At 37.7% G+C, this 14572-nt stretch overlaps 1 protein-coding gene across 2 annotated transcripts in view; it reads left to right on the top strand.

Moving 5' to 3' along the window:
• STXBP5L (syntaxin binding protein 5L) overlaps positions 1–14572 on the top strand; it is a 376137-nt gene that overhangs the window by 343179 nt on the left and 18386 nt on the right. For both annotated transcript variants that reach the window (XM_006146699.2, XM_006146698.2), the window contains 2 exons: positions 3110–3470; positions 10626–10791. In XM_006146699.2, the coding sequence (XP_006146761.1) occupies positions 3110–3470; positions 10626–10791 (527 nt within the window). The remainder of the gene's footprint in view (positions 1–3109; positions 3471–10625; positions 10792–14572) is intronic.

Here is a 14572-nt window from a genome sequence, read left to right as displayed (position 1 = left end):
GACATTCTATAGTCCTGACCTGTAGAACTAACCCCCAGAACCTTGTCATATTGGCCCTAAAAGCCCACAGAGACTTAAGAATATATCCTAAGAGATTTAGTCAAAGAAGCAAAGATTTATACATAGGACATTTATCATAAAATTATTTATATAAATAATAAATAAAAATAATAAAACTCACTGTAACATAAATGTCCAGTCACAGAAGATTAGTAAAAATAACTAACACAATAGAATGTAGCAACAGAATGTTATACATTCATGAAAGATGGTGTTTTCAGGGACCACCAGTTGGTGTAATGACTATGTCGCTGGACTCCCACGTAGTCGACCGCGGTTTGCATCCTGGACCCGGTGGCTTAAAACTCACGCCGAGCGCATGTACATGCATGCCCAAGATCCCAAGAGGAGAATGGAGGAGAAGGGATTGTGGCGTGGCCATCTCCCTGGGGGGTGATTTCTCACTTTCTGTCTCTCTGTCTCTCTCTGTCTGTCTGGCAAGTGTACACGCCCTATAGCAAAAAAAAACTCTAAAAAAAAAAACACACAAAGAAAGAAAGAAGGTGTTTTCAGATATTTGAAATTATATAGTCATGTGATTAAAAAAGAGTCTTAACTTGAAATAGCACAGAAAATTATCCTAATTTTATAAGGTTAGTTTTATATAAAATATGTGCTACATACTGTTCAGCATAGCTTGGAAAAATACTTACAGACGTTAACAGGGTTATGAATGAGTTTCATAATGTTATTTTCCATATCTTGTGCAATAAACATTTATAATTTTTATTTAAAACTATATGTTAAGGAGTTCTACAGGTAGCCAGTAGCGAGGGTTGCACAATATGAATGTGTATAAAACCACTGAGCTATACAGAGGTAATAGTTAAGATGGTAAATTTTGTAATACATGTATTTTGCCACAATAGAAAAAGTTGAAAATACATATTCAGAAAAAAGGAAAAGGAAAAAAGTTTTAGGCTCAAGGAACCGTATGCCTGTCTCTAACTCAGTTCACATAGTGAGGCTTGGCTTTATTTGAATAGCTCAAATCTGGCATCTTAAATCTATATCTGAATCTTTGCTTTATTGGAATAGCTTTATTTTATTTGAATAGCTCAGATCTGGCTTAAGTCTATATCTGAATCTTTGAATCTAGTCAGTTCAGGTTTTTTTTTTTTCACTTGTTCATTTACCTGTGTTTATTTTCCCGTGTTTATTTTCCCATGTATAGTCATTTTCTTAACTTGGATGTGATGCATAGTCAATAGATTACCAAATAATGCCTATTACGATTTTGATTAGATTGCCTACCTACCTAGTGAGAACAATAAGAAAAGCCAAATACATGGTTCCTTCTTTTGGATGATTCATAGTACAGTTGGAAAGACAACATAAAGTCATATAATAACAGTACAACAGCTGTATACTCAAGTGTTCAGACGTATGTGGGGCTGGCTTGATAGGTGCATGATCTGTGCATGGGGCTCACTCCCCAGAGGCCTTTTGCTGGTCTAATGGTCTGCTCTTATAGTCTTGAAATTCTTAATAATTTCATCTTTTAATGTATGTCTTGTAAATGAAGACTGGTGGAGTAATGGAGCATGAGCCAGGGCCTTGGAGCCTCTGTTCATGTGCAGCCTGCTTCTACCTGTCTCTCACCCAGGTGACAACTGGTTTGTAGGGAGAAGGGCACTCTACCTTCACTTTCCACTCCTGTTGGGAATCTGAGAGTGTATATGGGGATGGTCAGGTTCAGGTACATGCCCCATAACATCTGGGACATGGTGGTAGCCATCCTTGTCCCAGGTTTGCAGCACAACGAAGATGTTAGATCATCCAAATATGTTATTTTTAATTTGGTAAGTTTTAAGTGCTTTAAATTATAGGTAAAGTACTTTCTAAAATGGAATGTATTTTTATCTGTCATCCTTCCCTTTTTCAAGTCTTTATCACAGATACGCTCTTGAGGCATGCCATCTGGGTTAACCCTTACTTCCTCTACATCTCTACGTGATGTCATAAGACAAAGGAAGGAAAGGTCTCATAGGGGCACAGCTTAGTCAGCGATTCTGGAAATGCCCAAAGATTTATATAGCCTAAGTTACCTCCTAAGTTTTATAGTATACAATCCCCTGAGACTAGTAAAAATTGCCTGTAGGTAAGGATCTGGCATAGATATTCAACCTTGGAGAATTCAGGTAAGTAAACCTCCTTTCTGAAAAAGATGTATAGGCCCATCTAAGAGCTAAAGGTAGTTAATTTAGTCTTTTCCATACAATTAAAGTCGCTAAAATGCATACTGAACATTTAAACTTTGTAACATTTATTCTGTGTTCAATTTCAGAGGAAGGAAATAACATTATCTAGCAAATGAGCCTATGAAACAAGAAAATGAAATCAGATGGCATAATTTTTTCAGTTGAGGTTATTTTAATAACTGAAAATTATTTTCTTTTTTTTTTTTTTTGAGAGGTTTTCACTATAGGGCCCGTGCGCTCCCCAGCCAGAGAGAGAAGACAGAAAGCGAGAGATCACCCCCCAGGGGGATGGTCACGCCACAATCCCTTCTCCTCCATTCACGCCCGTCATGAGTTCTAAGCCACCGGGTCCGGGACGCGAACTGCGGTCGACTACGTGGGAGTCCAGCAACATAGCCATTACACTAACTGCCGGTTCCCTGAAAATTATTTTCTTAAATCTACTTTTTTTTTTAAAAAAAAAAAGGGGGGGTCATTTTGTTAGGGACTATATAGTATAATGAAACAATTCTGGATCAGGAATCAGGAAACCTGAGTTCTAGTACAGGCTCAGCTAACTTGCTATGTGACCTGGCCCAAGTCTCATCATCTCTCTAGGTCTGTGGCTTTCTCTTTAGTATAATGAGAAGATTTGAAAAATTATGTCTTAGGTTCCTTTTAGACTCAATGTTGTCTGACTCCAAGTTACTGCAACATATAAACTTAAAAATCTACTGACTTATGTATATTGCTGCAATATTGTAAGACCATAGATATAAATTGAAATATTGAAAAATTTTGCCCATAAATGAATAACACCTGTTTTAGAAAGAATTTCATGTGCCAGTGATGTGAAATTGTTTTTATAGGTACATTCCTCTCATTGAAAGGAGCTGTGCTAACATTCTCCTGTATGGACCGAACTGGCGGGGTAATGCAACCGCCGTATGAAGTTTGGAGGGATCCAAACAACATAGATGAAAATGAAAAGTCTTGGAAAAGGAAACTGGTTATGAACTCCTCTTCTGCATCTCAAGAAATAGGGGATCATCAGTACACAATAATCTGCTCAGAAAAACAAGCCAAAGTCTTCTCACTGCCTTCTCAGACTTGCCTTTATGTTCATAACATCACCGAGACATCATTTATACTGCAAGCAGATGTGGTGGTCATGTGTAACAGTGCCTGTTTGGCATGCTTTTGTGCTAATGGGCATATCATGATAATGAGGTATTTGCTTTTTTATAAGTTATCTAATAATTACAATACCAGCAAGGAACAATTCTGAAAAGTATATGGGTAATGTGCAAGATTACACCAAGAAACAACCTGACATCATTGTTTTGTTATGTTTGTGAATGTTTTATTGTTTAGCAATTCAGTGACAGTTCTGTTTTGTTTTGTGTATGTGAGTGCATGTGTGTGTGATTGTGCATATATATGTGTGGGCTTTTTGTTTTATTTTTGTTATTAAAAATGCTTGGCATTGGGCCAGCAGGTGCCACAGAGGTTAAAGCAGCTGGATCCCACATGGCTGACTCCCCGGTTTAAAACTCAGACTCAGTGGGTTTTGAAAATCACACCACACGCATGTGTGTTGTGTGCCCCACATCCCAAGAGATAAATGGAGAAGAGATTGTGGCATGGCCATCCACTCTAGATTTTTTTTTCTCGCTTTCCCTCTCTTTCTCTCTCTCTCTGTGTGTGTGTGTGTGTATCTGGTGAGCATACATGCCCTATGCAAAACTTAAAAAAAAGCTCGGCATTGTGAATGAAATATATTTATATATATACGAGTTTATATATATTTGTATACTCATATATATTATTGCCTGAGGGCATACACTCACTAGAGCAAGAGGGAGAAAGCCCTCTCCCAATGGGATGTGGTCATTCTGCAATCCTTTTTCCTCCATTCTTTCTTCCCATCAGGATTTTGGGCATGCATGCATACATCTGGCATGTATTCTAAACCCCAGCCCAGGATTTAAACTACAATTGGTCATGTGGGATCCAACTCTTTTAACTAGTACACTGCAGGGCCAGTTCTGAAATATATAGGTTAACTAACATCAAGGAATATAAGGAAAAGATCACTTTCCAGTCATTCATACATTCATTCAACACTTACTGAGCGTAAGTTATCTCCCAGATGCTGTGCTAGGCAATGGAAGTAAAAGATGAATACATGAAAAAAAATTAACTATTACTTTTATTATATTTCATAGTCCATACAAGAATTTTAAATAAGAATTTTATTTTATCCTTATTACCTCTTTAGGACATAAGAAAATAAAGTATTATTCCCATTCTCCATTTTACATATGTTAACAAGTGAAAGCTAAATAATTTGCCTGCAATTGCTAGTTTAGGAAAAAGTGTGGCTAGCACTGGACAGTATAGTAGAAGTCATCAAATATTTTAATTTATCAGCTGAGAGATTTTATTCTACTGTTAGTGAAATGAAATAAAGTTTGAGAACACAAAAATAACTCCCTAATGATTTTATGAATTCAATAAAAAGTTAATAAACAGATATGTAGAAGTCAGTCATTATTTTTAATATCTCACTTTGTTCCAAAAAGTATTGAGACAGTTAAACATTGCAGTAGGTATATGAAGAACATAAAAAATTAGCAAAACATGAGCCAAACCCTTTAAGAAGCTTACTGTACAACTAGAAGGTAAAATAGGTATGCTCATGATTCCAGTACAAAGAAACTATACATTTTAACAGAGGAAATATGGGATTGAATTTTTTTTATCACAAACCAAGTTCCCAGAGGAGATTAGAGGATAAAAATAGAGGATAATTAAACATATAAAAGTTATTGGGAGGGGGGGAAAAAGAAACGGTAAAAAAAAAAAAAGCTTATTGGAAGGAAAGTAACTTATTGAAATAAAAGGAGAGAAGAATAATAAAACAGAAAAGATAATTAGAGTTAGTCGAACATGGTCAAAGAATTTGGGTACAGAAAAAAAATAAAACCACTAGATCTTGCAAGCAGTAGGATAGTATTAGCTTTTAAAAAAGCATATCATAGCATGGTGGAAACAAAAGCTAATTTTAAAGTGGGAAAGAATAGAGACAGTGATCGGAGTTGGCAAACTATAAAGTTACAGAGCAAATCTACTTCTACCTCCAATCTTAGCCTACAAACTAAGAATGGTATGTGTGCTTGTGGGTGTATTACTAGAGAGCAGATATACTCACCAGAGAGTGTGGGGTGTAGTCACACCACAATTCCTTCTCCTGCATTTCTCCATTCTGGATTTGGGGCATACATGCACATGCACTCAATTTTTCAAGCCCTAGACCAGGATTTGAACTGCTCAGTCAACAATACAGGATCTAGCTCCCTTGGCTACTGGGCCAGCCTAGATTTTATATTTTTAATGGTTGAAAAAAATCAGAGACTATTTCATGATATGTGAAAATTATATGAAATTCAAACTTCAATGTTCATGAAGTTTGTTTTAACGCGGTCACGCTCATTTGGTTGTACATTGATTGTGACTGCTTTTGCACCACCAGGCCAAGTTGAGTAGTTTCACCATAGACTATGTGGCTAACTAAGCCTAAGAAATTTACTATCTGGCCCTTTCCCCCTGGTGTACATTATTCTTTTAGAAAATTTTGTGGTAAAAAGAGAGATGAGATAAAAGCTAAATTTGGGGGGTGTTTTATTTTCATTGTCATTCCTTAATGAGAAAAGCATGGACAGATTTGTAAGCTAAGGGACATAGTGAAGAAGAAAATTTTGAAAAACTAAAGAATCATTTTATAGTCTGCTCATTCTGTTATGTATTTCTGGTTCTTTCTTTATCTGGTCTTCCCTTTCTCAGCTTTTAGAGATTTCTTATGACAGTTATTCTAGTCTTATTTGAAAATGATCACTTAATTCCCAGACATGCCTCTGTTTAAAAGGAAAAAAAATGTGTGTGTGAGAAGCTTATTGGAAGGAAAGTAACTTATTGAAATAAAAGGAGAGAAGAATAATAAAACAGAAAAGATAATTAGAGTTAGTCGAACATGGTCAAAGAATTTGGGTACAGAAAAAAAATAAAACCACTAGATCTTGCAAGCAGTAGGATAGTATTAGCTTTTAAAAAAGCATATCATAGCATGGTGGAAACAAAAGCTAATTTTAAAGTGGGAAAGAATAGAGACAGTGATCGGAGTTGGCAAACTATAAAGTTACAGAGCAAATCTACTTCTACCTCCAATCTTAGCCTACAAACTAAGAATGGTATGTGTGCTTGTGGGTGTATTACTAGAGAGCAGATATACTCACCAGAGAGTGTGGGGTGTAGTCACACCACAATTCCTTCTCCTGCATTTCTCCATTCTGGATTTGGGGCATACATGCACATGCACTCAATTTTTCAAGCCCTAGACCAGGATTTGAACTGCTCAGTCAACAATACAGGATCTAGCTCCCTTGGCTACTGGGCCAGCCTAGATTTTATATTTTTAATGGTTGAAAAAAATCAGAGACTATTTCATGATATGTGAAAATTATATGAAATTCAAACTTCAATGTTCATGAAGTTTGTTTTAACGCGGTCACGCTCATTTGGTTGTACATTGATTGTGACTGCTTTTGCACCACCAGGCCAAGTTGAGTAGTTTCACCATAGACTATGTGGCTAACTAAGCCTAAGAAATTTACTATCTGGCCCTTTCCCCCTGGTGTACATTATTCTTTTAGAAAATTTTGTGGTAAAAAGAGAGATGAGATAAAAGCTAAATTTGGGGGGTGTTTTATTTTCATTGTCATTCCTTAATGAGAAAAGCATGGACAGATTTGTAAGCTAAGGGACATAGTGAAGAAGAAAATTTTGAAAAACTAAAGAATCATTTTATAGTCTGCTCATTCTGTTATGTATTTCTGGTTCTTTCTTTATCTGGTCTTCCCTTTCTCAGCTTTTAGAGATTTCTTATGACAGTTATTCTAGTCTTATTTGAAAATGATCACTTAATTCCCAGACATGCCTCTGTTTAAAAGGAAAAAAAATGTGTGTGTGAGACAGAGAGATAGCTGAATTAGCAATTAGTGTTCAAAATTTGTCTTATCTTAAACTGTCATTATGCTACAATTGGTGGTAGCTGGATAGTGATTACTTACAGTGCTTTTGCAGAATTTTAGTTCTTGATTTCGCAAATGTTATGTATGTCTCAAAATTCTATTTAAATGACTATGTACTGGAACCAACAGTTGGTATAATGGTTATGTCGCTGAACTCCCATGTAGTCAACCACAGTTCGAGTCCTGGACGCAGTGGCTTAAACTCATGCCAGGTGCCAAGATCCCCAAAGGAGAATGGAGGAGAAGGGCTTGTGGTGTGGCCATCCCCTGTGGGGGGTGATTTCTCGCTTTCTGTCTCTCTGCCTTTCTGAAGAGCGCACACAACTTATAGCAAAAACCTTTCCAAACAAAAAAATGACTATGTTCTATGAAATATATTTATGAGGTGAGAAATTTCTTGAAAAATGAAAATGAAAAGAGTTTTGGTTTTTTTGTGTTTTGTTTTTTGTTTTTATGAGAGAGGTTTTTGCTACAGGGCGCATGCACTCGCCAGAGAGACAGAGAGACAGAAAGTGAGAAATCACTCCAATCCTCTCCTCCATTCTCCTCTCGGGATCTTGGGCATGCACACACACGCACCCGGTGTGAGTTTAAGACACTGGGTCCAGGACGTGAACCGTGGTCGACTACATGGGAGTTCAGCAACATAGCCATTATGCTAACTGCTGGTCCCAATGAAAAGAGTTTTAAAAACAAAAGTCATTGCTAAGCACATAGTCTGTCCTTTATAAACTGTACACGAATGATGATAGCTTCTCTGCTATTATGTTATAGTGACAACTCTTTACGGATTCTAGAGGTTCCTCAAAATATTTGAAAAAGAAATTATTTGGTATGATTTAGTAAAATATAGTGAGGCCAGGAGTAATCCAATCTCCTCAAGTCCCAATTTTCTGAGAGATGGCAGGTAACTAATGATTGCTTAGGTCCTGATGTACCCAGACCTGGAAAAGCAAGTTTGAGAGTAGAGAGAGACACAAGAGGCTACCTATGTCTGACTCTATTCTGGAAATCTGTTAGCTGGGTTTGTTTGGGACTCATCTCATAGAGAACTTAGTTTCCTAAAGTGCTATAATAGATAACTTTTCAATATCTTATTAAGGTATTAGATGTTCATTATTCATGCTGAGTCCTTGAAATCCAGTGTGTAATTTACACTTCCAGCAGATCTCAATTCTGACTATCCAGGTATCAGCTGCTCGACAGCCACAAGTGGCTCATGGCTACACATTGGGCAGCAGAGTGCTAGACTCTCCTGAAAAGCTTATTCCAGCAGCATAGATTTTAAATCCCATTTTACACAGTAAAATTCAAGGACACAGAGATAGTTACAAACTTTGTTTTGGGGGTACTGTTTTTATGATCTGAGATTAATTTTGTGCACACTTAAAATCAGTAGAATAGTTTCAAATCTTGAGATTGAATTATGTTTTTTTTAAAAATGTGTCATGCCTTTTCCGACGACCAATACAGAATGTACTTCTTGTGCTTTTTGTTTGCCTTTCCTTACTGGAATGTCAGCTCCTTGAGAACAGGGATTTTGGTCCACTTTTTTTGGTGTTATGCGCTGGTGAATGTTCAGTGTGGAGAACAGTAACCCTTAGCAGATGTTCCTGGTAAACATTCTCCTCTCGGGATCTTGGGCATGCACACACACGCACCCGGTGTGAGTTTAAGACACTGGGTCCAGGACGTGAACCGTGGTCGACTACATGGGAGTTCAGCAACATAGCCATTATGCTAACTGCTGGTCCCAATGAAAAGAGTTTTAAAAACAAAAGTCATTGCTAAGCACATAGTCTGTCCTTTATAAACTGTACACGAATGATGATAGCTTCTCTGCTATTATGTTATAGTGACAACTCTTTACGGATTCTAGAGGTTCCTCAAAATATTTGAAAAAGAAATTATTTGGTATGATTTAGTAAAATATAGTGAGGCCAGGAGTAATCCAATCTCCTCAAGTCCCAATTTTCTGAGAGATGGCAGGTAACTAATGATTGCTTAGGTCCTGATGTACCCAGACCTGGAAAAGCAAGTTTGAGAGTAGAGAGAGACACAAGAGGCTACCTATGTCTGACTCTATTCTGGAAATCTGTTAGCTGGGTTTGTTTGGGACTCATCTCATAGAGAACTTAGTTTCCTAAAGTGCTATAATAGATAACTTTTCAATATCTTATTAAGGTATTAGATGTTCATTATTCATGCTGAGTCCTTGAAATCCAGTGTGTAATTTACACTTCCAGCAGATCTCAATTCTGACTATCCAGGTATCAGCTGCTCGACAGCCACAAGTGGCTCATGGCTACACATTGGGCAGCAGAGTGCTAGACTCTCCTGAAAAGCTTATTCCAGCAGCATAGATTTTAAATCCCATTTTACACAGTAAAATTCAAGGACACAGAGATAGTTACAAACTTTGTTTTGGGGGTACTGTTTTTATGATCTGAGATTAATTTTGTGCACACTTAAAATCAGTAGAATAGTTTCAAATCTTGAGATTGAATTATGTTTTTTTTTTCATGTGGCATTAGAGAAGTAATTGAAAAATAGTGAGACTTTCTTCAGTTTGTAAAACTAGCTCCAAGAACAGTATCGAAGGGGATATTCTGATGAATATTTTAGTAAACTTATTAGCCACAACATTTGATTAAGCATATAGTAATGTAGTAAGACACTTCAGATGTGTAGTTTCATTTGGATGTGCAAATTCTGACATAATTTATAACTTACTCCCTTACAGCCCTGTGTTTAATGTATTAATCATGCATTCAGTGCAGGTGCCCTAAAAGATAGGAAATTTCTACTTCCATTTCTGTGTATAGAGTGTGTAAAGGAGTAGGGAGCAAAGCCACTTCATCCCCAGCCACAGAGAACTGCACCCACTCCATGTTTGTCCGTGCACATCCTCCTTAGACTCAGGAATTTTGCCTGAGAGACAATAGACCAAGTATGAAATTAGACATTATCTAGATGTTCTGTTTCTGCCATAATTAAAGGCTATGATTGATTATAGAAGCTTGTGAAATACTGCAAAAAGTGCCCCCAAGATTGCTGGCCCTACATTTACTAAGAATTTGTGTAGATTAAGATAGAACTTTGCCTATGTTTTTTTTGTTTGTTTGTTTTATTTTTTTTAACGCATGTGATTTTATGTGAAAGTCTAGTTTATTATCACTTAGCCTTGAAGATACTAAAAAGAAACAAGCATAAAATAATGGTTTAAAAGTACTGCTATGTGTAAGGATCTGTTTCTAACAATTTGAATTTGAAATATTTGCTTTTTTCCATTCAGCCTACCTAGTCTTCGCCCGATGTTGGATGTTAATTATTTGCCACTGACAGATATGAGGATAGCAAGGACATTTTGCTTTACCAATGAAGGACAAGCATTATACCTTGTATCACCCACTGAAATTCAGCGGTTAACATACAGCCAAGAAATGTGTGATAATCTACAGGTAGGTCAGATATGTCTATGAAAAAAACACTGGACAAGGTTGTTAAAAGACCGACAATGAGAGAGATGTCTAAAAGCTAAATTATTATTGGGCCAGACAATAAATATGCCTTTCCTAGAACATATTTTGAATATATGTTCTAATTTATTGTGACCCAACTGACTTCTACGTAATGTGGTTCTAAGTATACATAAAATTAAGAAAGAAGGTGAGAATGTGAAGCTCACTCATGTTAATAGTCGATATTTTTATTTGTTTTATTGCTTGTTTTTGCCCATGGGAAATCTGAAAAATTATAAATTGTCCCCCCAGGGTGGGGAATATATATTGACATACAGAGATTTTGCCTTTAGTTGAAGGAATTTATGGACTTTTCTGGGGAAATTAATTATGATTAAGGGCCACAAAAAATAAATATATATCCTGTGGGATGGAATTTGGCATTTGTCTTTGATCATAGTAGTTAGCATACCCTAAAAGCAGAATACATATAAAAGCCTATCTAACTTTGGGTAAGTAAGAATGGCTATAAAAATTTTTTCCTTATTTTATTTATTCATTCATTTTTTTTTTAATTTGATGAGAGAGAGACAGAAGGTAAGAGTGAGAGAGAGAAGAAGTGAGAAAGCAAGCCACTAGATTCAGGACTTGAACCCCCTAGTTGGCCATGTGGGAGTGTCCAGTGCCTTAACCACCATGCCACCTGCTGGTCCCGCCATAAAATTTTAAAAGAGCATCTGAGAGATTTAACTGGATCAACATCCTCATTTTACAAATAAGAAATCTAAAACCATCAAATAAAATATAGAGGGAAAAGGTTAGTACCTTGTTGTGAGAATTAAGTAAGAATTCATGTAAAACACCAAACACAGTGTCTAGAACATATTAAGTTTTTTTAAATAAATTATTATTGTCGTTATTGTTATTACTCCACAAATAATTACTGAATTTTTAATTGCATGTCTGGAACATGGCTAGATTCTAGGAATACAATGACGAACAAGATACAAGTCCCTGTGCTAGAGTGGAGATACGCAGACAATAATAATACTCTCTGGAAAATACTATTAGGTGGTGCAAAAGAAATTACAGTTTGGTGGCACCAGCAGTTAGTGTAATGGCTATGTCGCTGGACTCCCACGTGGTCGACTGTGGTTCGCATCCCAGACTCGGTGGCTTAAAACTCACACTGGGTGCGTGTGCCGTGCGTGCCCAAGATCCTGAGAGGAGAATAGAAGAGAAGGGATTGCGGCGTGGCCATCCCCCTGGGGGGTGATTTCTCGCTTTCTGTCTCTTTGTCTCTGTCTGTCTGGCGAGCACACGCCCCCTATAGCAAAAACCTCTAAAAAAAAAAATCGCAGTTTGGGACTATGAATTTTAAATCCTTATAACTAGGATAAAATGCATCTTTATTAATAGAAATAGGAACTATTACAATTAACACATTTTTGTCAACAAGAAATGTTTGTTTATTCATGTGGTATAAAAATTCATGCTTGGGGATTCAACAAACTCTTGAAAAGCATCTTCTTCATCCTGCTGTTGTGGAAGCATTTTTCCTGAAATATGTGGTTGCGATGTTTGAAAAAGCAGTAGTCTGTTGGAGAGAGGTCAGGTGAATATGGCAGATAAGGCAAAGCTTTGTAGCCCAATTCGTTCAACTTCTGAAGCATTGGTTGTGTGGTATGCGGTTGAGCATTATGGAGAATTGGGCCCTTTCTATTGACCAATGTCAGCTGCAAACACTGCAGTTTTTGGTTCATCTCATCAATTTGCTGAGCTTACTTCTCAGATGAAATGGTTTCACCAGGATTCAAAAGCTGTAATGGATTAGACCCCATCAAATGGTGACCATGACCTTCTTGTGGTGCAAGTTTTGCTTTGGGAAGTGCTCTGGAGCTTTTTCTCAGCCCAACCACTAAGCCAGTCATAGCCAGTTGTCATATAAAATTCACTTTTCATTGCAAATCACAATCTGATTGAGAAATGGTTCACTATTGTGTAGAATAAGAGAAGATAACACTTCAAAAATGATAGTCTTTTAAAAATTTCCAGTCAGGGGACCAGTAGTTAGCGTAATGGCTATGTCGCTGAACTCCCATGTAGTCGACCGTGGTTCAAGTCCCAGACCCAGTGGCTTAAACTCACACCGGGTGCGTGTGTGTGCATGCCCAAGATCCCGAGAGGAGAATAGAGAAGAAGGGATTGTGGCATGGCCATCCCCCCTGGGGGGTGATTTCTCGCTTTCTGTCTCTCTGTCTTTCTGGTGAGCGCACACGCCCTATAGGAAAAAAACCTCTACAAAAAAAAAATTTTTCAGTCGGCTTATGAGGCACCCACTTACTGAACTTTTTCACTTTTTAAATTTCTTTCAAATGCCAAATGGCCATAGAATGGTCGACATTGAGTTCCTTAGCAATTTCTCGTGTAGTTGGAAGACTCTAAAACATATATGAAATAAAGAGCAAGTAATAAGTCATTAGCAAATTTTTTTAAATGCACATTAAAATGATGTACAATACCACCACATTTATTTAAGAATCTATCCAATAACACACGGCAAATTTCAACAATGCAAAACCACATTTACTTTTGCATCAACTTAATATATTTGACTGTGCCACTGATGAGGAGTCATATAAGAGGGCTTCAGGATTGATTGAACAGGAGGGTGGAGGTAGTTAGGGACAGATTGTGGGCACAACTGACTTCTGAAGGTTAAGTACGAGTTACTCAGGTGATTCAGCAGCTGGGATAGAAAAAGCCATGTAGTCCAGACAAAAGTAGTGGCAGCAAAAACCTCAGGGTTTAGAAAACTGCCAACAAAAGTGCAGAGTTAGTAAGTGAAGAGAGTAGAGGAACGGCGCTTGAGAATTAGTCAAAAATGGATTTCAGAACACCTTGCAAACTCCTTAAGAAATCTAGCATTTGGGACCAGCAAATGGCGTAATGGCTATGTCACTGGACTATCATGTAGCCAACTGTGGCTCGAGTCTAAGACCCAGTGGCTTAAACTCACGCCAGGTGCATGTACGTGCGTGCCCAAGATCCTGAGAGGAGAATGGAGGAGAAGGGATTGTGGCGTAGCCATCCCCATTGAGGGGTAATTTCTCACTTTCTGTCCTTCTGTCTCTCTCTGTCTTTCTGGTGGGGAATGCACATGTCCTATAGCAGAAACCTAAAAAAAAAAAAAATCTAGCATGTATCCCAAGAGTAACAGGAAGCTATTGAAAAGATTTAGCAGGTTTGTTTATTAAAACAGTTATTCTGGGTTGTATTATAGCAATTAGTTTTGAGGAAACAAGACTAAAGATAGGGAGAACAATTAGAAGGCTTTTAAACATAAAGCTCCAGGAACCAGCAGTTAGCGTAATGGCTATGTCGCTGGACTCCCACGTAGTCGACCGCGGTTCGCATCTCGGACCCGGTGGCTTAAATCTCACGCCGGGCGCGTGTGCGTGCGTGCCCAAGATCCCGAGAGGAGAATGGAGGGGAAGGGATTGTGGCGTGACCATCCCCCCTGGGGGGTGATTTCTCGCTTTCTGTCTCTATGTCTCTGTCTGTCTGGCGAGCGCACGCGCCCTATAGCGAAAACCTCTCCAAAAAAAAAAAAAAAACATAAAGCTCCAAATAACAGTGACTTGAAATAAGGGAGCCGAAAGTGAGGATGGAGAAAAGTTACCAGATTTAATAGCTATAAGTGTAATCAGTTGAATTTGAGAGTTTTTAGATATAAGAGTGAGGGAAAGGAAGGAACTTGTAATTGCTGCTGGGTTTTTGG

This window comes from Tupaia chinensis, unplaced genomic scaffold, assembly GCF_000334495.1.
Source record: "Tupaia chinensis unplaced genomic scaffold, TupChi_1.0 Scaffold000185_1, whole genome shotgun sequence".
Lineage (NCBI taxonomy): Eukaryota > Metazoa > Chordata > Mammalia > Scandentia > Tupaiidae > Tupaia > Tupaia belangeri.
Note: the sequence above shows the minus strand (reverse complement) of the source record. Positions and strands in the feature narration are given on the sequence as shown.